The 22,135-nt window shown below is 56.9% G+C and overlaps 5 protein-coding genes across 5 annotated transcripts; 2 read left to right on the top strand and 3 right to left on the bottom strand.

Moving 5' to 3' along the window:
• Positions 1–239: 239 nt before the first annotated feature.
• Positions 240–2,598, bottom strand: LTHEOB_966 (ATPAse AAA+ type core protein; the record flags this gene model as incomplete). The annotated part of the gene is made up of 3 exons (XM_035519271.1): positions 240–1,373; positions 1,424–2,066; positions 2,120–2,598. The coding sequence occupies 3 exons, from the start codon at positions 2,596–2,598 to the stop codon at positions 240–242; spliced, it is 2,256 nt and encodes a 751-aa protein (XP_035369725.1).
• A 1,500-nt stretch (positions 2,599–4,098) lies between these two features.
• On the bottom strand, positions 4,099–9,353 carry LTHEOB_965 (DNA-directed RNA polymerase i subunit Rpa1; the record flags this gene model as incomplete). The annotated part of the gene is made up of 3 exons (XM_035519260.1): positions 4,099–6,720; positions 6,773–9,169; positions 9,222–9,353. The coding sequence occupies 3 exons, from the start codon at positions 9,351–9,353 to the stop codon at positions 4,099–4,101; spliced, it is 5,151 nt and encodes a 1,716-aa protein (XP_035369724.1).
• A 277-nt stretch (positions 9,354–9,630) lies between these two features.
• Positions 9,631–11,437, top strand: LTHEOB_964 (U4 u6 small nuclear ribonucleo protein; the record flags this gene model as incomplete). The annotated part of the gene is made up of 3 exons (XM_035519249.1): positions 9,631–10,692; positions 10,749–10,928; positions 10,982–11,437. 3 exons carry the CDS (start codon positions 9,631–9,633, stop codon positions 11,435–11,437), a joined length of 1,698 nt encoding a protein of 565 aa, XP_035369723.1.
• A 933-nt stretch (positions 11,438–12,370) lies between these two features.
• Positions 12,371–14,790, bottom strand: LTHEOB_963 (DNA repair helicase Rad3; the record flags this gene model as incomplete). Its single annotated transcript, XM_035519238.1, has 2 exons — positions 12,371–14,720; positions 14,774–14,790. The coding sequence occupies 2 exons, from the start codon at positions 14,788–14,790 to the stop codon at positions 12,371–12,373; spliced, it is 2,367 nt and encodes a 788-aa protein (XP_035369722.1).
• A 368-nt stretch (positions 14,791–15,158) lies between these two features.
• Positions 15,159–20,325, top strand: LTHEOB_962 (Zinc finger RING-type protein; the record flags this gene model as incomplete). The annotated part of the gene is made up of 7 exons (XM_035519227.1): positions 15,159–15,455; positions 15,518–16,064; positions 16,122–16,316; positions 16,368–18,386; positions 18,438–18,569; positions 18,628–19,451; positions 19,504–20,325. 7 exons carry the CDS (start codon positions 15,159–15,161, stop codon positions 20,323–20,325), a joined length of 4,836 nt encoding a protein of 1,611 aa, XP_035369721.1.
• Between the last annotated feature and the right edge of the window lie 1,810 nt (positions 20,326–22,135).

Genomic DNA, 22,135 nt, shown 5'->3' with positions numbered 1-22,135 from the left:
TGATCACCGATTCATTTCGAACCTCAACACACTCGTATAGCATCCTTCGGACCTTCCGAAACCGTCTTCACCCTTGCACGCTGTACGAATCACGTCTTTTTCATTACCAACACCGGAGCTCAGTGCAGAAGAGAGTGAAGGCTTCGTATAGTGTCTAACTGATACCTACACCAGCATTGCTACGGGTCTGCTGAATAGAAAAAAAAAATAGGATTCAACACCAGCCGTCATGCCGTTGCTCAAAAGTCCGACCACTCGCTGTCGCTGCTCTTCTCCTTCATCGTCTCGACGTGACTCTTGAACGTCTTGCTCATCTCCATGACCTGCCGGAAGTGCTCGACGCCCACGACCGTCTCGGCCTCGTCGTCGTGCTCCGGATCCTCGAGCGCCTCAAACTCGGCGAGCGAGATGGCCGTCTGGAAGGCGTTGCGGATCTCTCTGCCGTTCCAGTCGACTTCGCCCATCTCCTCGTCGTCGAGCACGAAGCGCTCGGCCTCGTCGCTGACGCGCAGCTTGCCCTTCATCTCGCGCTTGAGCTTGTCGACGAAGCTCTGCCAGATGACGCGACGGCGCTCGCGGTCGAGCTTGTCGAAGCCGATGACGACGTGCACACGCGACATGAAGGCCTCGTCGATGTGCTCGACGCGGTTGGTCGTCAGGAACAGGATGCCGCCAAAATACTCCATCTTGCGGAGGAAGGCGGCCACGACGCCGTTGCGCGCCAGGTCCGAGGCGCGGCGGCGCTCGAGGAAGATGTCGGCCTCGTCGATGAGCAGGATGGCCCGCCAGCGGTGCGCCAGGTCGAACCACATGGCGAGCTCCTTTTCGATCTTCTCCTCGTTGCGCCCCAGGTCGCCGATGGTCAGCGACAGCAGCGGCCGCCGCGTGCTGATGGCCGTCTTCTCCACCGTGTACGTCTTGCCCACGCCGGGCGGGCCGTGCAGCAGCACCACGACGCCCTCGCCCTTGTTCTTGATGAAGTCGGCCGACCACGACTGCTTGGTCGACACCTGCCGGTGCGACAGCGCCCGGATGATGCGCAGGTTGTCCGCCCCGATGTTGGCGTCGGGCACGTACGCCGGCGGGCCCATGGCGCGCATCTTGTCCACATGCACCGGCATCCACGTCTTGTGGTTCAGCGCGAACGCGAGCATCACCGGCGACACCAGGAAGAAGTGGTCGTCTGAGAGCATGTCCTGCGTCACCGCGGCCGGGTCGATGCCCACCGGCTGCATGTGCTTCGCCAACTTGTCCTTCTTGAGGCTCTTCTCCGTTGCGTAGTCGAGATAGTTATCCCAGCTGAACTCCCACAAGTTCTCTGGCACCTTCTCGCGCCTCGGGATGGCAGTCTCGGCAACGATGGGGCCCTCGTACTGCACGCCCGTTAGCATTTGCACCATCAAGCACGCGTTGCATCACTTACGTATTGCTTCGCCTTGTCCATGAACTTGCCGTTGTACGACAGGTACGAGTGACCCTTCCACGAAATGTCGCAGGCCTTGGCGCCTCTCTTCTGGAACTTGGCCCTGCGCTCTCCTCCGTCCTGCTTGTCGAAGTACTCGCGCGGGTACACGGGCAGCTTCATCACCTCCTTCTCGCCCTCGAAGTACGGCACCTCGATGTCCAGCAGCGCGCGCCGCATGCGCGCCGTCTTCCACCGGTGGCCGAGGAACCAGACCTTGACCGTCCACTTCTGGTCCTCCTTGTTGTCCGACTTCTCGAGCTCGACGCTCTCGACGGCGCAGCCCAGCACCTCGTCGTCGTGCGTGCAATACGACAGCGTGCCGGGCCGGAGAAGGTACCAGAGATCCTCGAACGTCGTCGTGGGCTCGTCGCGCTTGAGGCGCCGGCGTGCCGGCAGCACGAGGCGCTCGACGTGCGGGTCGAGGAACTCGAGCAGGATGCGCAGGTGCTCGTACTTGACTGACAGGTCGTCCGGCTCCTGGTCCGGGTCCGTCACGCGGTCGAGCGCGAGCCGGTTCTTCAGGTCTCGCAGCTCGGTGATATAGTGCACGAGGGCGCAGTACGGCTCGTGGACAGTGACGGTATCGCCCGTCAGATTTTGGCTTTTGCAACCAGTCAGCCATGCAGGGACTCTGGGGGAATGTGCGTGAATTACCTCGGGTAGAACTGGACGACCTCCCTGATGGCCTCGAGCAGCCAGGCCGAGTGGAGGACCATCCTCGTCTCGCCGATCTTGAGGATGCGCTTGTTCTCCAGCGTAGCTGGCTCCTTCTTCTTCTCCTTTTCCTCGTCATCGCTCAACAGCCCCGGGGCCTTTGCCGCCTGAGCCGCCCAAGATTCGATGTTCTCATCCCCAAACTTCTCGCCCCACAGGCCGCCGTAGAATTTCGGCCTGTTGGATGCGACGTCAAGGGCGGTGATGATCTCGAAGACGGGCTCGCGCACGTCGACCATGGCGCTGGGGTCCTGCGAGACCTGGAGATCGAAGGGAGTGCCGTCCTGCTTGACATCGAAGTTCGGTCCATACTGATCCTCGCACTCAACCTTGTACCGAATCATGGCTTCCATCTGCTTGCGCAGGTCCGTCTCGCCGGAGCCGGCCGAGTCGGTCTGGTTGTTCTTGTTGTCCGCCATTGTGTACTCGGGAGAATCGTCTTTGCACTCTGCTTCAGTTTCGGCCTCTAGCACGTCGTGTGCTTCGTGTACTCACTTCTTCGACTGGCTGTGCTCGAGGTTTCGTTCAAGAGATGCGTGCTGCTCCCTGCTGGATGAAGCAATCAGGCAGCGCAGACCTATCGAGGGAAACCCCTCGTGAGCTGCCATTTTATATGCCATTTCACTCCTCAAAGCCCCAACCGTTGACTCCCATCTCACCCCGCATTTTGTGGGCCTCAGATAGTACCTGTCCAGGCAGAAGCGGGATACCAAAAAGGCTTGGCACCAGGCAGAAGGCCAGATCAGGTCGATCCGTAGCATCTTTTCTGAATCAATTCTCCGAGACATGGCCTCGTCAAGTGCGGGGCGAGAGGTGGTGGTACCTTGCGGGGGCCCGGATTAGGCAACATGCCCAACAAGGCAGTTTTCGAGTCACCACAGGGAACTTGCCGCGTGCGAGGCAGACTTTCTTGCAAGAGTCCGCCAATCAGCACCTGTCCTGATGCAAAAGATAGTGAAATGTCTCAGAAGCTCACTCGCTGAATGGTGCCTGCTCGATTGTGGCTGGGACGACCCGTCACTTCTGCCTAGCGCTATGACCGAACCTTGTCATCAACAAAAGCAAGAACAGCCTCCTCTTAACGTTCTTCCGCATACAGCCCCCTCTCGCGGCCGACAGCTAGCGTGTATTTGTTTTTTTTTTTTTTTGCTCATGTCATGAGTAGTTGAAGCTATCGTCCGGACGTGCATGTAGAATTTTAAACTCGACATTCTCGTCCGGACGATGCTACCCGCATATGTTATGAAAGAGCTGGGGTATAGTTACGCCTGGGGCCTTCACGCTAGGTAGCCTTCCGTCCGCTGCGACACCCCCCCTGTAATCTCGACCAAGGTACTGCTGCCACAGGTGTCCACATCTGCTCTAGTCCTCTTTCGGCCTGGCGTCGCAGCCTAGCTCTGACGTGCTGTTCGAACCAACATAGACTGACTTCTCACAGGGAGGTTCCGCGGCCAGCCGCTCGCGCGAAGAATAACAGTGCCTTAGAACAAGGGATCACTGCGCTCGTACGAATGATGTGATCCACTGGTATGCTGTCTTTGGCAATCGACAGGCCTCTGAAACAGGAAAACAAATTCATGCTTGCGGTCAGCTGTACACACCAATCGTGCAGCATCCCCTCTGATAAGAGACGGGCGATGACTCAGATTCTCGTGCTTATCCGAAGGCAAAGGCAAAGATAGGAACACTTACCTAAGCGATGCGCGTTCCCTTTGCCCAGGTCTCGATCAATCGGGCGGAGAAAGCATTGAGTGAAGGCCGAAGAGCAAAATAGCTTGTATTCATACTAAAACCGCTCAACTTACAAACAACTCGCAAACATGATTTTCCCATTAACCCCGTACCGTGCCCAGCGAAACGCCATCCATCTTGCTGCTATGTCGCAATGAAAAACGACTCAACTTTTATTTTCTCTTCTTCTAAGCCACCGGCGTGAGAACATCGAAGGAGCCCGTGCCGACGTTGTTGAGCTTGCCGACGACGATCCTGGCACTGGGGTTGTCCAAAGTATCCACGTCCTCCTCCAACACCGCGTCCTTTAGGAAGCCGACCGTGGTCTCGAAGCTCATCTTCATGAACGGCGAGACGTTGCTCTTGAGACCGATGCGGTTAAAGGCCGTGTAGCCACCGCCTCTGGTCATCACGTCGGCGATAAGGTTAAGATGTCTGTTGTCGACGGAGATACCGTGACCGCCGAAGACGGCCGACATCTCCCTGACGATGCTCGCACGCGCAGCCTCCACGCCGTAGAGGCGGAGGATCTGGGCGATGTCGTTGGTGTACATCTTGTGCGGATCGTGCACGTCTTGGTAGTCGCGGAGCGCAATCATGTTGGATCCGTCCACCAGCACCACGTTCTTGTCCACGTTGCCAACCTTCTCCTGCGTCGCCAAGCAGGCCTTGATGCCCGGGATGGCTTGGATAACTGCATCCTTGCAGGCAGTTTCGACGAGATTGAGCATCAGAAGCTTGGCGGTTGCGACGGGGTACTCAAACACGACTTCGCACCACTGGCCCTTCTTGTCGTCAAACTTGAACGACGTCAAGTCTTCAACCTTTGACATCAACCTCTGTTCCCTCTCGATAACCGCAACCTTGCTAATCTTGCGCGGCTTGGATGCCGAGTCGTCGTCTGAGTCGTCATCAGAGGTCTGACCAGGCTTGGGGCTGCCGCCGTACGTTTCGTCCTCATCCATGGGCTCGGGAGTGGCGTCCCTCCGGCGGCCTTCGGCTGCGATCGCCTCCTCTTCATCGTCGGGGTTCTCGTATGAGGTGGCCATCTGGCGGTTGGCCTTTTGCTTGTCGTTGGTGGCATCGTCGTCGTCGTCGTCGTCGTCGCCATCCTCGTCATCGTCGACTCCGTCTCCCTCGTCCGCCTCCTCTCCCTCGGCTTGAGGGCGACCCTGGTGCTGCTTCACCGTCCGAGAAGACTTGCCGACCTCGGGCAGCGCATCCGACTTCGCGGCCGTCTTGAGCGTCTTCTCTTGGCCCTTCTTCTTGATGAGGTCCCGAACGAGCTTCCCCAAGCGGTGGAGGAACTTGGTCTCGATTGCACGCTCGACGTCCCTGACGGTGATGGCGTACTCCTGGCAGTATTCTTTGGCGGGGAAGAAATTCAAGCGGATCCTGTAGATCTTCGCCTGAGTGTACGCGACGCCGCGACCAATCGTTTCGCTCACGGTCACATCGTCGACGATCTGAGCGAGCGACAGGCGGCTGATACCCTTGGCGAAGCGTTCGCTCTCCTCCTTGGTGACCTCATCGTTCACGTACAGCGTCATGCTCGGCGTCGAAATGGCAGCCGAAGCCGTCATGACGATTTCACGGAGACGGGGAATACCGAGCGTGACGTTCTTCGCCGAGTGACCGGCCAAATGGAAAGTGTTGAGCGTCATCTGGGTGGATGGCTCGCCGATGGACTGGCCCGCAACCACTCCGACGGCCTCACCAGGCTCGATCAGGGACTTCAGATACTTGATGTCGAGCAGGGCGTTAAACGTCTTCTTTGACAGACCGGTCTCGATGTTTTGCTTCTTGTCCTTGATGAGCTTGTCGGGATTATCGTCGAGGTACTTCTTCTTCGCCTGGAAGAAGCTCTCCGAGGTGACCGCCCAGCGGCTGGGGTTCCAATGGGCGAGCGCGGGATCCATGCAGCCGAGGTCTCCAGTCTTGCGGTACTTTTTCGAGGCGGTCTTGTTCCACTCGCTCGCCTCCTCATTCTGCAGCTTCGACAGCTGTCCTCTAACGTCCATGGACTCGAAGACGGACTTGAAGTTCTCGGCAGAGAAGCGGAAGTCGTTGAGGTACCGCACCCGGGTAGGATCCAAACCGTCCTCGCCGTAGAGGAACTGGATCATCGAGCCGTCCGAGTCGCGCACGGTGGTATCGTAGTGGACCTTGAGGCCCTCCATGCCCTTAATCAGACAGCGTTGCAGGTAGCCGGAACGGGAAGTCTTGACGGCGGTGTCGATAAGACCCTCACGACCGGCCATGGTGTGGAAGTAGTACTCCTGGGGTCTGATACCGGTCAAGAAACGGTCGACGACGTAGCCGCCTGCCCTGACGCTCGACTCGAACGGCTTGAAGCACGGCAGCGTCTTGCCGCTGACCATGACAGGCACACGCCTACCTTCCAGGACCTGCTGGCCGAGATTGCAGGAAATCAGGTTGGCGTTGACCGGACTGCCCTTGGCACCGGTACCCGTCATACGCTGCATCTGGTTCGCCGGGAACTGCCTGATCAGGTGGTTCGGCAGGCAGGCCGACGTGACTGCTGACGAAACCTTGCCGGAAGCAGCATTGGTGAGCTGGTCGAGACCGTGCTGCTTCGAGTCGTCGCGGAGCACGGTTTCCAAGCGCCTCAAAAGCTCCGGGTTGTCGGATCGAAGTTTGCCACCGCTGTTCAGAGAGACATATTTCGACGCGACTTCGAGGCCCACCGTCTCCGCGGCCTGCAGCGCCTCTCTCCTAGCCTGTTCACCTTCGGCCGTGAGAATCAGATCTTCCACACCGCACGAATGCGCCCACATGTGAAGCAGTTTCTATACGTCTTGTCAGCAAAAGTATTCGGGGTCGCGATTGGTGCGAACGTACCGTGAGTAACCTTCCCAGAGCACTCAACACGCGGCCGGCAGCGGTATGACCGTAGGCCTCGTAGACCGCGTTGACCAAACCGCCGCCGGCAGGTCCAATCTGCTTCTTGTCCAAGATGCCTGTGAGCAGCTCGCCGTCCTTGAAGAGCACGTTGCCTTCTTCGGAGCCCTTGCCCCATCTGTCCGCCGCGGTCTGCGACTTCGAGGTGAATGTGAGGGGCCCGTGAGACTCTGGCTTGATGTTTTTCAGAAGGGTCGTGATGACCTGTTTGCCGGTCCAGAGAGGGCGGGGCTTCCAAACGGCCGGAGGAACGGTTAGGAGCCTGCCTGAGGTCGTGTGGTTGTCCTCGGGCCTCAAGCCCGCGTAGATTAGATTCTGGTAGTCACCCTTACTGAAAAAGGTGTCCCTGGAGCACAGGAGGACACAAATCGTGATGTGATCCTGAATGAGACCGCGCAGCGGTGCTCCCGCCGTCGCGGAGAGGTACTGGTGGTCGGCATCCGCGATCATGGCGGCCTCGGCGCGGGCGAGCTCGTTCTGGGGGAAGTGCATGTTCATCTCGTCACCGTCGAAATCCGCATTGTAGGTGTTGCAGTTGGCGTAGTGCATGCGAATCGTGCGTTCTCCGGGCAGGACGCGCGCTCTGTGAACCATCATGGACGGCTTGTGCAGGGTCGGCTGTCTGTTCATGATGACGACGTCGCCGTTGTTGAGATGCCTATAAACCTTTTTGTTCCTCGCCCCGGAGAAGCTGGCGCCAGATGAAGGCGCGAGCAGCTGGTTGGCGATGGCGACGCGCTCTTCGTAGTTCTTCTTAGCGAGGAGTATAACGCTACCGTTCTCATCTTCCACGGCGACGGCACCCGGCCACTTGTCGGGGCCGTTCAGAACGGCCTCTTTCAACTCGTCAAAGTTGTGGCTCGTGACTGGCTCGGGATAGTGCAGCTTCTTCGCAAAGACCGGCGGAACGCCAATCTCGTTGGAATTCAGGTTGGGATCGGGACTGATGACCGATCGAGCCGCGAAATTGACACGCTTGCCCATCATGTGCTTACGGAACAAACCCTCCTTCTTTTCGAGCTTCTGCTTGATGCCATCCTCGTTCCTCTTGCCAGCGGCACCCTGCGTGGGGTTGCGATCGCGGTCGATCAGCGAGTTGGTGGCGTCTTGGAGTCCGACGATGGCGTCCTGGAGCGAGTCGTACGTCCTCGCCGGTCGCCCTTGCAGGCCAGAGCCGCTCTTGATCTCCTGCACGATCTGGTTGATCGTGTCGCAAGCAGACAGAATCCCCTTGTAGAGCGAGTTGACGGAAGCTTCGGCGATCGAGTCTCCCGTCTTAGCCTCTGGTCTGAATTTGTTCGGTGGCACGATCAAGGCCTTGATGAAGAACATCTCGGCGCTGACCTTTCCACCCTTCCTGCGCGAACGCGGACCGTAGACGTGCGACAGGACGTCCTGCTCTTTTTGGAACAGCCGCTCGAGGCTGTATAGGACCTCCGAAGAGCTGACGTAGGACTGGCCCTCGGCATCTTCTTCGGCATTTTGCTTCTTCTTCGTCGCGGTCGTGGACGCATCAGCGATCAGGCCTCCAGCAATCTCCTCGTCCGCGTCGAGCGACTCGCCCTCGGACTCCTCTTCCATGTCGGCGACGCCCTCGTCGACGTCCATGCGATCGGAGCCGTCCTTGTTCTTGGCGGCCTTCAGCGCCCGTTTCCTGGCGACTTCTTCGACGATCGGCGCAGCGGTCTTAATGCCCTTTTGTATCATCGCATTCTTGTCCTTCTTGCTGAGGGCCTTTTTGAAAATCTTGACGTAGCGGTCCTTGCGGAAGTTGGGCGAGATGCCGCCGCAGTTGCCGCACTTACGCGGCTTGTTGATGTCAGTAAGGAAGTCCTTGATGATGTACCTCCGTTCCTCAGCGACCGCCTCGGCCCGTTTCTGCGACCACTCGGACTTTTTGCGAATGCCAGCATCCTTTAGGGCACGCTTGACGTAGGCCTCACGCTTTTGAATAATGTCCTGCGCGTCGGCATCACTGTCCTCGGACTCGACGTCCTCGCCCTCCTCTTTCGACCCCTTCACATTCGGAGCCTCGATCATCTCGAGCTCTGCGGCCTCCTTCAAAAGTCCGTGGTGGACCAAGCGCAGCTTGCAAGAGTAAAGGTGCGTGGTCACTTTCGACATTTTGAAACCGTGGCAGTACTGGCACTGTGCGCGGAGGAGGCGGAGCAATTGGTCCATGAATGTAGGATGGTAGACGGGGACAGGCAAGTCGATGTGGCCGGTGTGTCCAGGGCAACGGAACTCGTCCAAATTGCAAGTCGCGCAAGGCGAGCCCATCGCGGCTCCCAGCGCCAAGTCGTGCAGTCCATTGGGGACCGGGTGGCCCAATGTGTCCTGGAACCTACGTTAGAGTCGTTCAGCAGGCTGCTTCTGGAGATCGACTCACAAACGTGACCGCGGCCGTGACACGCTTGACCGACAAGCTCTTGATCTCGTCGGCGCTCAAAACCCCGAACTCGACGCCCTTGATAGCGCTCGAGACGGGGTCGGCGATGTTCATTCCCGCGTTACGCGCCATGATTGAGGTGTGAGCAGCAGGGGGTGGGCGGCGCGGCGAGATCGCGCATGAAGGGTTGGAGAGTTCGCGCGCGACGGCAAAGTGAAGGCGCGGTGGAGGTGCTGCCAAAAATTTGGGCCGGCGCTTTGCCGGAAGATCTGCATCTGCCGTGCCCATCGCGACCGCCACGCTCACCGCCCAGGCACCAGCGCTGCTGCTCCAGCGTCACCTCCAGAATTTCCGTTCCTTCGAACTTCGACCCCAACCTCCTCCGAGCTTCAGACCGACGCCCGCCGCGATGACAGGGAAGCGACCATATCCGGACGATGCCTACGGCGGCGACCACAAGCGCTCGCGCTCGAACAACGCTTCGCCAGCGCCGCCCGCGAACGGAGCTGGCGCGAAGCCCGACATCTCCAAGGCCATCGCCGAAGCTCGCGCTCGCGCAGCCGCCGTAAAGGCCAAGCTCCAAGCGCAAAATGGCGGTTCGGCGTCGCCGTCTCCCTCGCCAGCTCCAGGCACTCCGGCAGCGGCCTCACCTCCAGCGCCAAGCGCCGCAGAGGCTGCGCGTCAGAAGATCGAACAGATGAAGGCACGCGTAGCTGCCGCTACCAAGAAAGTCTCCAACCCGACGCCGCAGGCCACGGAATTCGAAGATGCGTCGTCACGTGCTAGGGGAGGATTGAACATCGGCCTGCATCCCGCTTTGCTGGGCGACGCTGGGTCGGGAGGGGCGAAGGGGAAGCAGGCCATCCAGCCAAAGTTTGCCACGACAATGGCCAACCGGCGGACGGAATCGCCGGTGCAGAAAGACAAGAAGCAGCTGGACCTGTCGGGACCGAACCTGGAAGAGCTGAAGAAGAATCCCTACTACGACCCCAACGTCGGAGGCGCCACCGCCAAGGGCAGGCAATCCAAGCAGCTCGTTTTCAACCAAAAGGGAAAGTTCATCCAGCAGGCCAATGCTCTGCGGAGACAGGCGGCGCTCGAGCAGATGAAGAAGAGGATCGCCGAGCAAGCAAAAAAGGTCGGTCTCGACGAGGCCAGCGACAAAAACTACCTGGTACCAGCTCCGCCCGAGGTGGAATGGTGGGATGAGGGATTGGTCGGCTCGGACTACAATTTAGAAAATGCCAAGCTGGAAGGCTCCGACTCCATCGTAACGATATACGTGCAACACCCGGTGCTCCTCGAGCCACCGCAAGACAGGAAGAATCCCGGCCTCAAGCCGCTACCCCTCACGAAGAAGGAGCAAGGGAAGCTCCGTCGTCAACGGCGCATGGCGGAGCACAAGGAACAACAGGCCAAGATCCGCCTGGGACTGGAACCACCGCCCCCACCGAAGGTCAAGAAGAGTAATGTAAGTCGGACCCCCCTTGTCAATGGCGATGAATTGCTAACGCTCCGTGTGTGCAGTTGATGCGCGTCTTAGGCGAGCAGGCGGTCAAGGACCCGACGGCAGTCGAGGCTCGCGTGAATCGTGAGATAGCAGAGCGCGCGGCGAAGCACGAGCAGGACAACGAGGCGCGCAAGCTCACCAAGGAGCAACGGCACGAGAAGTTGGCGGCTAATCAAGAAGCTGACGCAGCCAAGGGTGTAAGTTTCCTTCAAACTTCCTCGCGCTCGACGATAATAACGGATTGTTACAGATCATCATGTGTGTGTTCAAGGTCGACAATCTCTGTTTCGGCAAGCACAGATACCAAATCGACGTAAACGCCAAGCAGAGCAAGCTGACGGGTATCGTGATCTTGAATCCGAAGTTCAACCTGATCATCGTCGAGGGCGGTGCATACTCGACAAGGTTCTACAAAAAGTTAATGCTGAACCGGATCAAATGGCACGAGACCGCGATGCCGCAGAGCGTTCGCGAAGGGAACAGGGAAGCGGAAGCATCGTGGCTGCAGTCGGTGGATGAGAATGGAGAGCTCAAGGATTTGAGCTACAACAAGTGCACGTTGATATGGGAGGGTGAGGAAAGGGACCGAGCGTTCAAAAAGTGGTTTGGACTGAAGGTGTGTGAGACGGACGCCGAGGCGAAGGATGCGTTGACGAGGTCAAAGATGGAGAACATGTGGACTCTGGCGAAGACTTACCAGGAGTAGTATTTTGAAGGAGAGGAGGGTGCAGCTCCGGCATTGAGCGGAGTTCAAAGAGTTGTAGGGAGGTAGAGATATGGGACTTAACGATGAATATGGAGGTATGCGCGATTGGCAGCATCACGCAGAAATCATTTCGATCAGTCGTGCTTGACTGATCCCTACTGAGTCAACGACACCTATTCCCTTACAAGTTGAAGTGTTCATGTGAATGGACCATAATGCATTCCTGTGGTCCATGGACGTATGTTTCATCTAAGCACCAAAGCCACTGATAAAGAGTAAAACTCAAGCCCAACTCATCGTATCAAAAATACCCACCACTAGCACGTCGAAACACAACCCGTGTAGGTCAATGATATTGTATTCAAGCTGTCGAAATAACTAGTTATACTACCTTACCTTTATCTGCAGCTACTACCGTGGTGATCAATAAGCTTGCTATTTCGTTTCCGCCCACCTTCTCTCTGAACCTCATTGCTCTCCTGATCAGTGGTATTAGTAGAATTGATCGGATAATTTGCCACAATAATGAGTTCCTTCGCTAATAACTTTATTCCTGATGATTTCGAGCTTCTAGATACCGGTTACAAATAATGATACAGATTTTCGCGCAAGGACATGGACTTGCAGGGCCCAAGGAGTTGGGCTTCGTCAAGTGATGATTAGGTCTAACAAGATGGGTTGTACCTTGGATTTACCTATTTACCTCTCTAAAACGTCATGGGATACGGCGATGGCTCAAGCTTGTTGGAAATTCAAAGAATTGCCATGGTGGCGCTCCAGGGGCATACAGTCCTCATTGCATTCTTTTCTATTAGTACAGACTCAATTTGGGACGTGCTCGTCTCCTAACCCAAACTCCTTGCTACGGATATGCCCGTTCCATCGGGCTAACATGGCTTTTCATACCAACTCTACCGTTTTATTTTCGAACCCTCAAACCTCGACTCCAGCCATGACTTCATCCATATCTCCCCCCTCGTCGAACTCATCCGCGGCATCCCGCATCTGCACCTCCCGATCCGGTGCATCCATCAGCATCTTAATCTCATCTTCCTGCCTCTGCTTCTGGTACTTTCTCAAATCTTCCGCTCCCCACACGCTGATTCCTTCTGCTAGTTGATGGCCGAAGCTCTTGCTCATATCTCGCAAGAACTTCTTGGCCATCGCTGCCGCTTGGTCGATACTCATGTTCGAGTCGGCGTCTGAAAGATGTTGCGCAATCCACTTGGGCAGCTGATTGCGCTTGTTCCTGAAGCGCTTGTCCGCCAGGACCATGATTCCGTAATCGTCCTTGCCGCGCAAGACACGCCCCAAGCACTGCGCGGCGTGACGCATGGCGTCGAAGGAGAGAAAGTCGTTTTCGCGGATGTGGTACGTCTCGCGCAGGAACTCGAGGCGGGCCTTGAGGATGCGGGACTCGGTATACTGGAAAGGAACGCCGATGCACAGTACAGTGCGGCCGTAGTGATGGTCGAAGTCGATGCCCTCGCTGACCTTGCCACGAGCGACGCAAAGGAGGACGGCACCGCGGCCGTTGTTACACGCCGTGCGGTAGGTCTCGAGGGCGAGCGAGGTCTCCTGGGCGTCGGGGGTCTCGACGAGGATCAGCTTGTAGCGCCACACGTCGTCGAGGATACCCATGCCCTGCCACTGGCTGATGACGGACTCCATGTACAGGTAACTGGGGAAGAAGACGACGATGCCGTCGGGAGTAAGCTTGCAAAACTCTCGGAGCAGAACACCGTAGTTTTTGACGACATTGGGGTCGTTGCGAACTCCGAAGCTGGAACTGATGGCTGCTTGGTCGCTTCCTCTGGTGACGACCATGGGCAAAAATGACTTTCGAGCCAGAGTCATGGTGTAGGATTCTTGTACGACCGTCGAGAAATTGAGCATCTTCGGATACATGTCGAGAGGCGAGATTGTTCCGGAGGTGATGATGACCGAACTGAAGCGCTCAAACACCGGCTTGATGGCGATGGAGGCATCCAGGCACGTGAAGTGGAAGATCGGATTCGGCACGGTGGCACCTTCCGCCTCGTACGGCTCGAGGATGAGGAGGAACCCGGTGTCGTACGTAGCCACCAACGTCGCAAACGTCGCGACCTCCTGCAGGGGCTGATAATCTTCGATATTGGTCAGCTCCAGCGTTCTCACGAGAGAAGTCAAGCGCTCGGCACAAAATCGCAGAGGCTTGCGCTCGATGAAAGTGAGCTCCTTGAGATGCACCAAGAAGGATGGAGGCGTTTCTGCAACCACATGCAACACTTTCATGCGAGTCTTGAGATACTCGATGAAGCGTTTCAGGAAGGATACAAAGTGCTCTGCTCGCCGAATGTTGCCAGGCACCGCCTCTTTCAGCAGGTCGTCTGGCAGGGCCGGATTCGACATGAAGGCGTCTTCGTCCCGCGCTTCGTCGGCCGCGCGGAGACCTTCGACAAGCTTTGCGTATTCGTTGCTCAGCTTCTCGGCGTCGGTGGCCTTCATCTCGGTAATCTTCCGCTCCAGATTGTTCGCGCCGCGCGTGGCTTTTCTCAAAGAGTCCTCGGTCAGGTCGATACTCAGCGATTCGATGCAAACGTTGTCAATGTTGTGAGCCTCGTCGAAGACGACGATACAGTCCTTGGATAGCTCTTTGGACACTCGTTCTGCGATCTTCGGGTCGAGCAAGTAGTGATAGGAGTAGATGATGACGTTGCAAAAAGGCATCATTCGCCTCGCCGTAAAGTACGGGCATTGCTTGTGCTCTTCTCCGTACCTCAGGATGTCTTCGAAGGTGAAGACGCCCGGGGGGATCAGATTGTGCGGCTCTAACAAGTCCAGGTTGTCGTGGTAGACACAAAGATCGACGTCCTCGCCGCGCTCCTTCTTCTCCTTGACGAAGCCGGCCGTCAGGCTGCGGCACCTCGCATCTACTACAGCGCCGTTCTTCTCACGCTTCACCGACGGATGCAAGCACAGGTTCTTGCGGCTGGTGAGGCCCAGACCGCGGAAGTCTTCCTCGTAGCCGAGCTGCTCGGTCCGGTACTTCATCAGCGCCTTGAGCTCGTGCAGAGCCTTTTCGATCTCAGACATAGTACGCGAGCAGTAGATCAGCTTGCGCTTCTCGGGCTGGTGTTGCTGGTAGGCAATGATCAGTGACAACAGCGAGACGGTCTTGCCGGTGCCCGAGGGCATCTCCAGGATGCAGTTTCCGCCGGCATCGAGGGTGCGTTTCAAATCGCACATGTACTTGTACTGCTCGGGGTAGATGCGCGGGTACGGGAACAGCACCGGCAGATCGCTGGCAACGCGTCAGGCAGATGCACGGGGAAGACGGGGGTGGTGTTGACGGACTCGATGTTGAACTTCATCCTGGCGGATTTCCGGACGCTCGCCGGGTAGCTTTACGGGGCGGATGGGAGCGAAGCAGCGTTGACGACGTGGTGAGCGCCCAGGAGCAGCACTTCACATTGCCGTTCGCCGCCGGGGAGAGCAAGCCGCTGCTGACAATGGAGCGCAGATGAGCCGCCTCTTCGCCTTGGCGCGAGTCAGGCGCTAGCGCCGGGAGCAAGCGAGCCTTGGCGCAAGTTTGCCTGACGCGAGTTTCGCCTGACGCGAGTTCTGCCTGGCGCGAGTTCTGCCTGCCGCTGCGTCATTGCTGTCCCGCCATTATTAATTTCCGACTCCCCCGCCAGCCCGCACCGCGGCAAACACCCGCCTCCGCCTTCCCGCCAACACCATGAGCAAGAAGGCCAAATCACAGCTCGGCGGAAGTCGCGCCGCCGGCGCCGGCTTTGGCGGCGGCTTCGGCTTCGGCTCCGGTGCGTCCTTCTCAGCCTTTGGCGCCTCTGCCTCTCCGCTCTCCTACGTATCCGAGCCGCCAGACCTCTCGTCCATTTCCGACGCCAACACGGTCGTTGCCTTCAAGAACCTCTCGAAGAAGGACAGCACGACCAAGGCGAAGGCGTTGGAGGATCTGCAGGCGACCGTCACGTCGTCGGCCACGCCGGTGGAGGAGGCTGTGCTCGAGGCCTGGGTGCGTTCCTCTCGAGCATGTATATATATGACACTAGTGTTGATACAGGCGTCTTCTTCCAGATCCAAATATACCCTCGCACCTCCATTGACACTTCCCGACGAGTCCGCCAGCTTGCGCACGCCGTCCAAGGCCACATCGCCACGGCTTGTGGGAAGCGCATTGCGAGGCACATGCCCAAGGTTGTGGGCGCCTGGCTGGCGGGTCTTTACGATAATGACAAGTCCGTTTCGTTGGCCGCGCAAGCCTCCTTTAAGTCCGTCTTTTCGACGCCGGAAAAGCTGCACAATGTCCGCAAAGCATTCCAGCAACAGATCCTCGATTACTGCCGCAACGTAATCGACAAGGAGACGTCGAGCACTCTGAGTGACGAGAGGAATACGAGCCCGGACGACGCCGAGGCAAAGTACAACAGGGTCATCGCTTCGAGCATCGCGGCCATTGCGAGCCTCCTCACGGAATTATCCGCCGAGGAGCTCGCGAAGGAACAGGGCAGCTACGAGGAGGCCGTGCAGGACGACAGGCTGTGGGACTTTTCTTCGTACAGCGACCCTGCCGTCAGACGGGCCATCCACAGACTTCTGAGGACCTGCATGGCAAAACAGCGCGGTAGGCCCCGTTACCTTGCGTCGCGAACTGCATCAACGCTAACATTCGAGACCTCAGATGCGCTGTCGAGCAACTTGCCGACCATCTCCAAGGCTTACCTGGCCAACGCACTCAACTCGGATCAAACCGGTTCGGCGTACGAATTCTCGGAAACGCTAGTCGCCCTCACCAAAATATACCCTACCGTTTGGACGGAGCACTACGCATCAAAGAAGACGCCGGTGACCAAGCGTCTGCGGCAGTTCCTGAAGCGTGGATCGCAAGGAGGCCCCCGAGAATATTGGGAGAATGTCAGCAGAATAGTGTCTAGCCTGCCCAAAGAAGTGTTGCCCTCGGATCCGGCCGAGGCCGTCGAAATACTCAATGCAATCCGCAATGGCATCATCAGCAAAGACGAGCCTCGCTCGAACATCGGCGCTGCGTACACGGCGTACTTCAATGTTACGACTGCACTCTCCTCAGCATTCTCTGAAGAGGAGCAGCGCAAGCTGTTGACCGAGATGGTGTTGCCGCTCGTACTCCAATACGTCAAACCATCCCAAGAGACTGCCACATGGGCCGTCCCGGCTCCTCAAGCGGTGACTCTAATAAGTCAAGCTTTGGAGATTCCCTCCATGCCTGGAGTCCTCGAGGCCCGATGGGAGCGGGTGACTGGCGTCTTGATCGAAGACATGAAGACGTCACAACCGGCTCAGGCCAAAGACTACCAGACATCTCAGAACCAGGTCGACGAAGAGGGTCAAAGGTGGGCTGCCGTAGCATCCAAACTTCTCGAGAAGTCTCAGTCCCAGGCTGTTCGCGAGACGCTTGCGAGATCATCTTCGCAGGTGCTCAAGGAAGCGCTCGAGCTTCTAAAGTCCCGAAATGGCAAGCCTTACGGTGCGGCGGGCCTAGTAGAGGCGATGCTCAAATCCTTCAAGTCGTTTCTGCTTGAAGACACCGAGTGCAGCGACCTCCTGACATCGTTTGTTACGAATGACCTTCCGTCGCTCTTCTCGTCTCCGTCATCTTCCAAATTGGCTTCCATCCTGCGTGCCTACAGCGATCGTCCCGAATTTGAGGACGTCTGGACGAGGACGTTGAAGGCGTGCGTCGACGAGCCTGAGCCGCAGGCAAAGCTCACCTCTCTGGCCCAGCTTCTGTCCGCGTTGGACTCTCGCAATCAGATCGCCGTGGCGAATCCGGAGCTTCAGGGTCTCATCCTCGAGAGATTCCGGCTGTCCATTCAGGGCCAGGCGGATTGGAGCTTTCCCAAGCAGCTGCTCAAGGGCTCTTCCGTCCTGGCGGACGATACGATAGACACCGTTTTGTCAGATCTGACGCAGTCGCTCTCCATCTCCAGCCAGGCCCAGAACGCGCTCCAGGGCCTTTCCAACATCGTGCAGCAGAGCCCTGATCTCATCAGGAAATACGTGCCCACACCCGGTGGCTCTGCCCTGCTTCAAAAACTGGTGTCCATCACGGAAAATCCCAATGATGAAGTTGCAGAGCAAGCCTCCGACCTGGAGATCCGTATCAAGGCAACTCTTTCGGATGGCAACAGCAGAGCCGCTCTGAAGAGCTCCATCTTCGACGTCATTTCCAGGGGACTCGTCGAGGCAGCTGCCGACTCCGTCTCGCCGAGCACACTCGTGGAGCTCGCAAAGGACCTCTTCAGCGATTACGATATGGAAAAGCAGGAGCTCTCCGAGAACCTTTTGCCTCCCCACGATGCTTGGGAGGCGGCGCTGAAGCCTTTCTTGGCCATTCCTCCGCACCCAACTTTTGCCATCACGAACCCACTCGGCGGAAGCGTCTACATAGTCGAGCCAAGCCAGCAGCCGGCAAAGATGTCCCGGGATTCTGAAGGCTTCTCCCCAGCTTTGAGGATGGCTGCGTACACTGCACGTCTCCTTGCCAAAGCTTCCGTCTCAGACCACTTGCCCGTCGAAAGAAAAGCTCAGCTATATAGGCAACTCCTCCTGACTGTTCAGCTGACGAGTGACAACATCAGCCGCGCTACTTCGAACGACATCTTCAACGTGTACAACGCTCACACCGAGAATGACGTCGTCGAGGTGGTCGCTGACATACAGGCTCTTGTCGCCGACTGGATAGTAAAATCGGGAGAATCGTGGTCTGGAGACAATGGTTCCGAGCACTCCTTCACTCGTGTCGCATGGAACGCTCTCAGGGAATCTTCAAAAGGCCTGTCGCCCAAAGCCTTTTACAATGCGCGAGCCTACGCTACTACCATTTCTGAGACGATCGAGATGCACGGCTGGCCGAGCAAGGAGACCGCGAAGATGGAAGATGACTTGAAGGGGATTCGAAGGAGTGACGGTAAGAAAAATCGACGTGATTCGAACGGCATGGCCTCCTAACTCCAAGCAGATACTTTCCTCATCGCATCGTTCCTCTACGGCCACAGCACCCCGCTGGCATCCCACGGGTCCGCATCACGCATGTGCAACGAGCTCATCGCACAATTGACCGGCCACGACATTTCTCGAGACGCGCAAGGGGGTACGCTGACACGAAGCTCACTAGTATCGCGATGGTACCGTACTGACACTTTCGACAGGTCTGAAGCAGCTCGTGTTGCTCAATGTCATCGTCGCCAACCAAGATGGCATCACCGACACCATCGCGAAGCAGCGGCTCATCTTCTTCGTCAAGCACTTGAGCGAATGGCTCGAACTTCAAGATGGCGAGGCCATCCCTCTCCCGGTCAGGGCCGAGGTTTACCGCGCCTTCTCGCTGCTTCTCCCGCTCATGAAGGACATCTACGGAGAGCACTGGGAGAGCATTTTGAACTCTCTGATCGCCTTCTGGTCGTCGGCTGGCCACTTCAAAGACCAGGGTCTCGGGTATGAAGAAGCGATCCCGTGCATACACGCATCGCTCAAGCTCTACTCTACGCTCAAGGGCCTGCAGGCCGACGAGGATCCGAACGAAGACTTGGTCGAGATTTGGAAATCGTCGCAGCCTGCAGCGTCCAACGGGCTGATCGAGCTGCTAAAGCAATCGGAAGGGTTGGATGATTACAACCACCAACCCTTGAAGATTGTCAACGAGGTCCTGTCACGGCAGATCGGTTCGATTTCCGTCGCTCAACTGGAGAATACCGAAGAGCTCTTCCCGCTCCTGGTCACCGAGTCCAGCTCGGTGCAGCAGGCAGCGTTCGACATTTTGCATAAGCAAATACCAGCTGCACAGGAAGAAATCTCCATCAACGCTGCGCTCGAGAAGATGACGGTGCAGCTACCTGACGAGCTGCTTTCGCTCGTGCTCGAACCTCCCACCAAAGATGTCGTCGAGGGCTGGGATTTCAGCAGAGCGATGCCGCTCGGCCTTCGCGGCTACCTCTTTAGCTGGTTGCTCATCTTCGATCACTTTGTCAACTCTGTAAGCCGTACGCTTGTTAAGTCTGGCGTCGTACCACTAACACCGTCTCTAGTCGTACAAGGTCAAGACGGACTACGTCGAGCACCTGCAGAAGGAAGGCCACGTGCCGCAGCTCCTCGATTTTCTGGCTGAGTTCCTGGGCCACACCAGGGGCAAGCCTGTTGACATTTCCAAATTAGACATTACGCAGTACGACCCGCACGCGGCGGACACCCCTCTAGCCGACGCCCACTACCTCACCGCGCATCTCTACTTCCTCACACTCCAGCATCTGCCCTCGCTCGCCAAGTCGTGGTGGATCGACTGCAAGTCGCGTCAAACGGTGCTGGCCGTCGAGAGTTGGACGGAGCGCTTCATCTCGCCGTCCATCATCACGGCTGCGCTCACGGCAGTTAGCGAGTGGGCCAACAGCGCAGACAACGCTGCATCGGACGAGGCGCTGACGGTCAAGGTCAACCAGCGCGGCAAGGAGGTTACGGCCGGGTACGAGGTTGACGAGCAGTTCATGACCATCGTCATCCGGCTGCCTCCCACCTACCCCCTCGCGCCCGTCCTCGTCGAGGGCGTCAACCGTGTCGCCGTGTCCGAGCAGAAGTGGCAGGCCTGGCTGCGCAACTGCCAGGGCGTCGTGACTTTCTCGAACGGCAATTTAGTCGACGGGCTGATCTCGTGGAGGAGGAACGTTGTCGGTGCGCTCAAGGGGCAGACGGAGTGCGCGATTTGCTACAGCATCATCAGCGCTGACAAGCAGCTGCCGAGCAAGAGGTGCTCGACATGCAAGAACTTGTTCCACACGAGCTGCTTGTACAAGTGGTTCAAGAGCAGCAATGGAAGCAGCTGTCCGCTGTGCAGGAACCCTTTCAATTACGGTTGAGCGTTTTTGGGTGCGGATATGGAAAATGGGTGGGGGGTGGAGTTAAAGTATTTCCCTGGCATTTAGATACCAAGTGTGATGTGGTAAAAAAAAAAGTGCGATACTTGAATGTGTAAAAGAACGGCCAGTTGAATTGGATATCCGAAAGGCTTGTACTGTAGTCCGTTGTGTTAGAGTCATTTTGGGAAGATAGATAACTTCGGTGCATCGCATCGATCTAGTCATTGTGCACACATTTAGTCGCATCAATGACGATTTAGATATGCTCATATCATTACGGCAGTAGCGAAATTTCCAACCTCATCAAACGACCTGACGAGGATGCTAAACTGATCACCCCTACATGCGTGAAAACATGTACTGACGCCACAGCCATCTGATACACTCCACGAGTAGTGTGATTCCAAGTAATGCAAAGAAAACAGAAAGTCCGACCCTTACCGACGATGCTACCTCGCCTACAGTCCATAAAAGAGCTATGGGCATTGCGCTCGTCAATGCGAGGATAGAAAGTCGGACGCTCAGTCCAAAAATCCTTGGACGCCTCGAGCCGTAGTAGCTTGAGATCTTTTTGCACACCACATGAAGCGCCCACAAAAGACATTGTCGGTATAGGTGCTGGTGGAGGAAGAGATAATTTCCTCCGTGCCCACGGCACGATTCGATCCCTGGCCCAGTAGACCAGTCGACTTCGTACGAGCAATCTGACAGCATATGATCCCAAGACGCATCCTGCGGCGGTATAGACCCAGGTGCTCAGCTCGACATTTTCAAATTCCTGTTGCACTACTTTCGCTAACGTCGAGCCCGCCTGCGGTGCTCCTTACCTCGACTTGCATTCCAAAAAGAGTTGCGGAAAAGGCCAAAGGAACGAAGAAAAAGGCGAGCTCCGTCAACTTTGTGATTGATTCAGACTCTTGAAGTTGTTTCTCGCTTTCGGCGATCTGCTTTTGGCTAACAAGCATTGACATGTTGCTCACAAGTAAGTTCGATACTTCAATCACGTCTTCTTTGCAGGCTTCAACGTCCCTCATAAGGCCCTGAAAATCATTATAGATGGCTCTCATCTCCTCCGAGTCAAAGTCTGGGTTGTGGTACGATCCATGAAGCCTGTAGAATGACCAAGTAGACGCCGTCGAAATTTTCCGGATCACTTCGATTGTGTGCTTGGTCTGATGAAGCATTTCCCGAATGGCTTGACGAGAATTGCCAATGATGCGTTGCCATTCGTCATGGTGTTGCTGCGGTGAGATTCTGCCGGAGGCGTGTACCCTGATTTCATTGATTTTGAGTTCCAGGAGGTTTAGCATCATAAGACTGTCCTTGAATATTGTCTTCATGAGCGTTGAGAGCACATTCCTCTCGATATTTTCTGGAGATGCCGAACCGCCTTTCAAGGAATACATCATTTGCTTCATGATACCAGAGGTGGGTAGAAAGTGAAGGCTTAGCCTCTCTTCTCCAGCTTTCTTTGGGTGAGGATCCGACCAGCACCTCCTGGCCTCTTCAGCAAGAGCAGCTTGGTCGTATCGAGCATATGTATCGGCCACAGTGTTGACTGCCTCTGGACTATGATCGAGCTGTACAAAGACTGCTCAGAAGCTGGTTAGCTGGAGTTTAGCGAGAAGGTTCTTTGGACATGACTGTCGGGTTTCGTCGAACTTGGCGAGAACGTACGGGTTTCGGGCGATTCTTGTTCTCTTGCGCGCAAGAACAGCGATGCGCGTTCCTCCCAGCTGGCTAATCCATGCATGAATCCAGCCCCCGTAAAGCGAGACGGGTTCCACGTTTCCAGAAACCCGTACGATCT

The sequence above is a fragment of the Lasiodiplodia theobromae genome (assembly GCF_012971845.1).
Source record: "Lasiodiplodia theobromae strain AM2As chromosome Unknown scaffold_2, whole genome shotgun sequence".
NCBI classification, from domain to species: domain Eukaryota; kingdom Fungi; phylum Ascomycota; class Dothideomycetes; order Botryosphaeriales; family Botryosphaeriaceae; genus Lasiodiplodia; species Lasiodiplodia theobromae.
The sequence above is the reverse complement of the archived record's forward strand: the minus strand, read 5'-3'. Positions and strand labels throughout refer to the sequence as shown.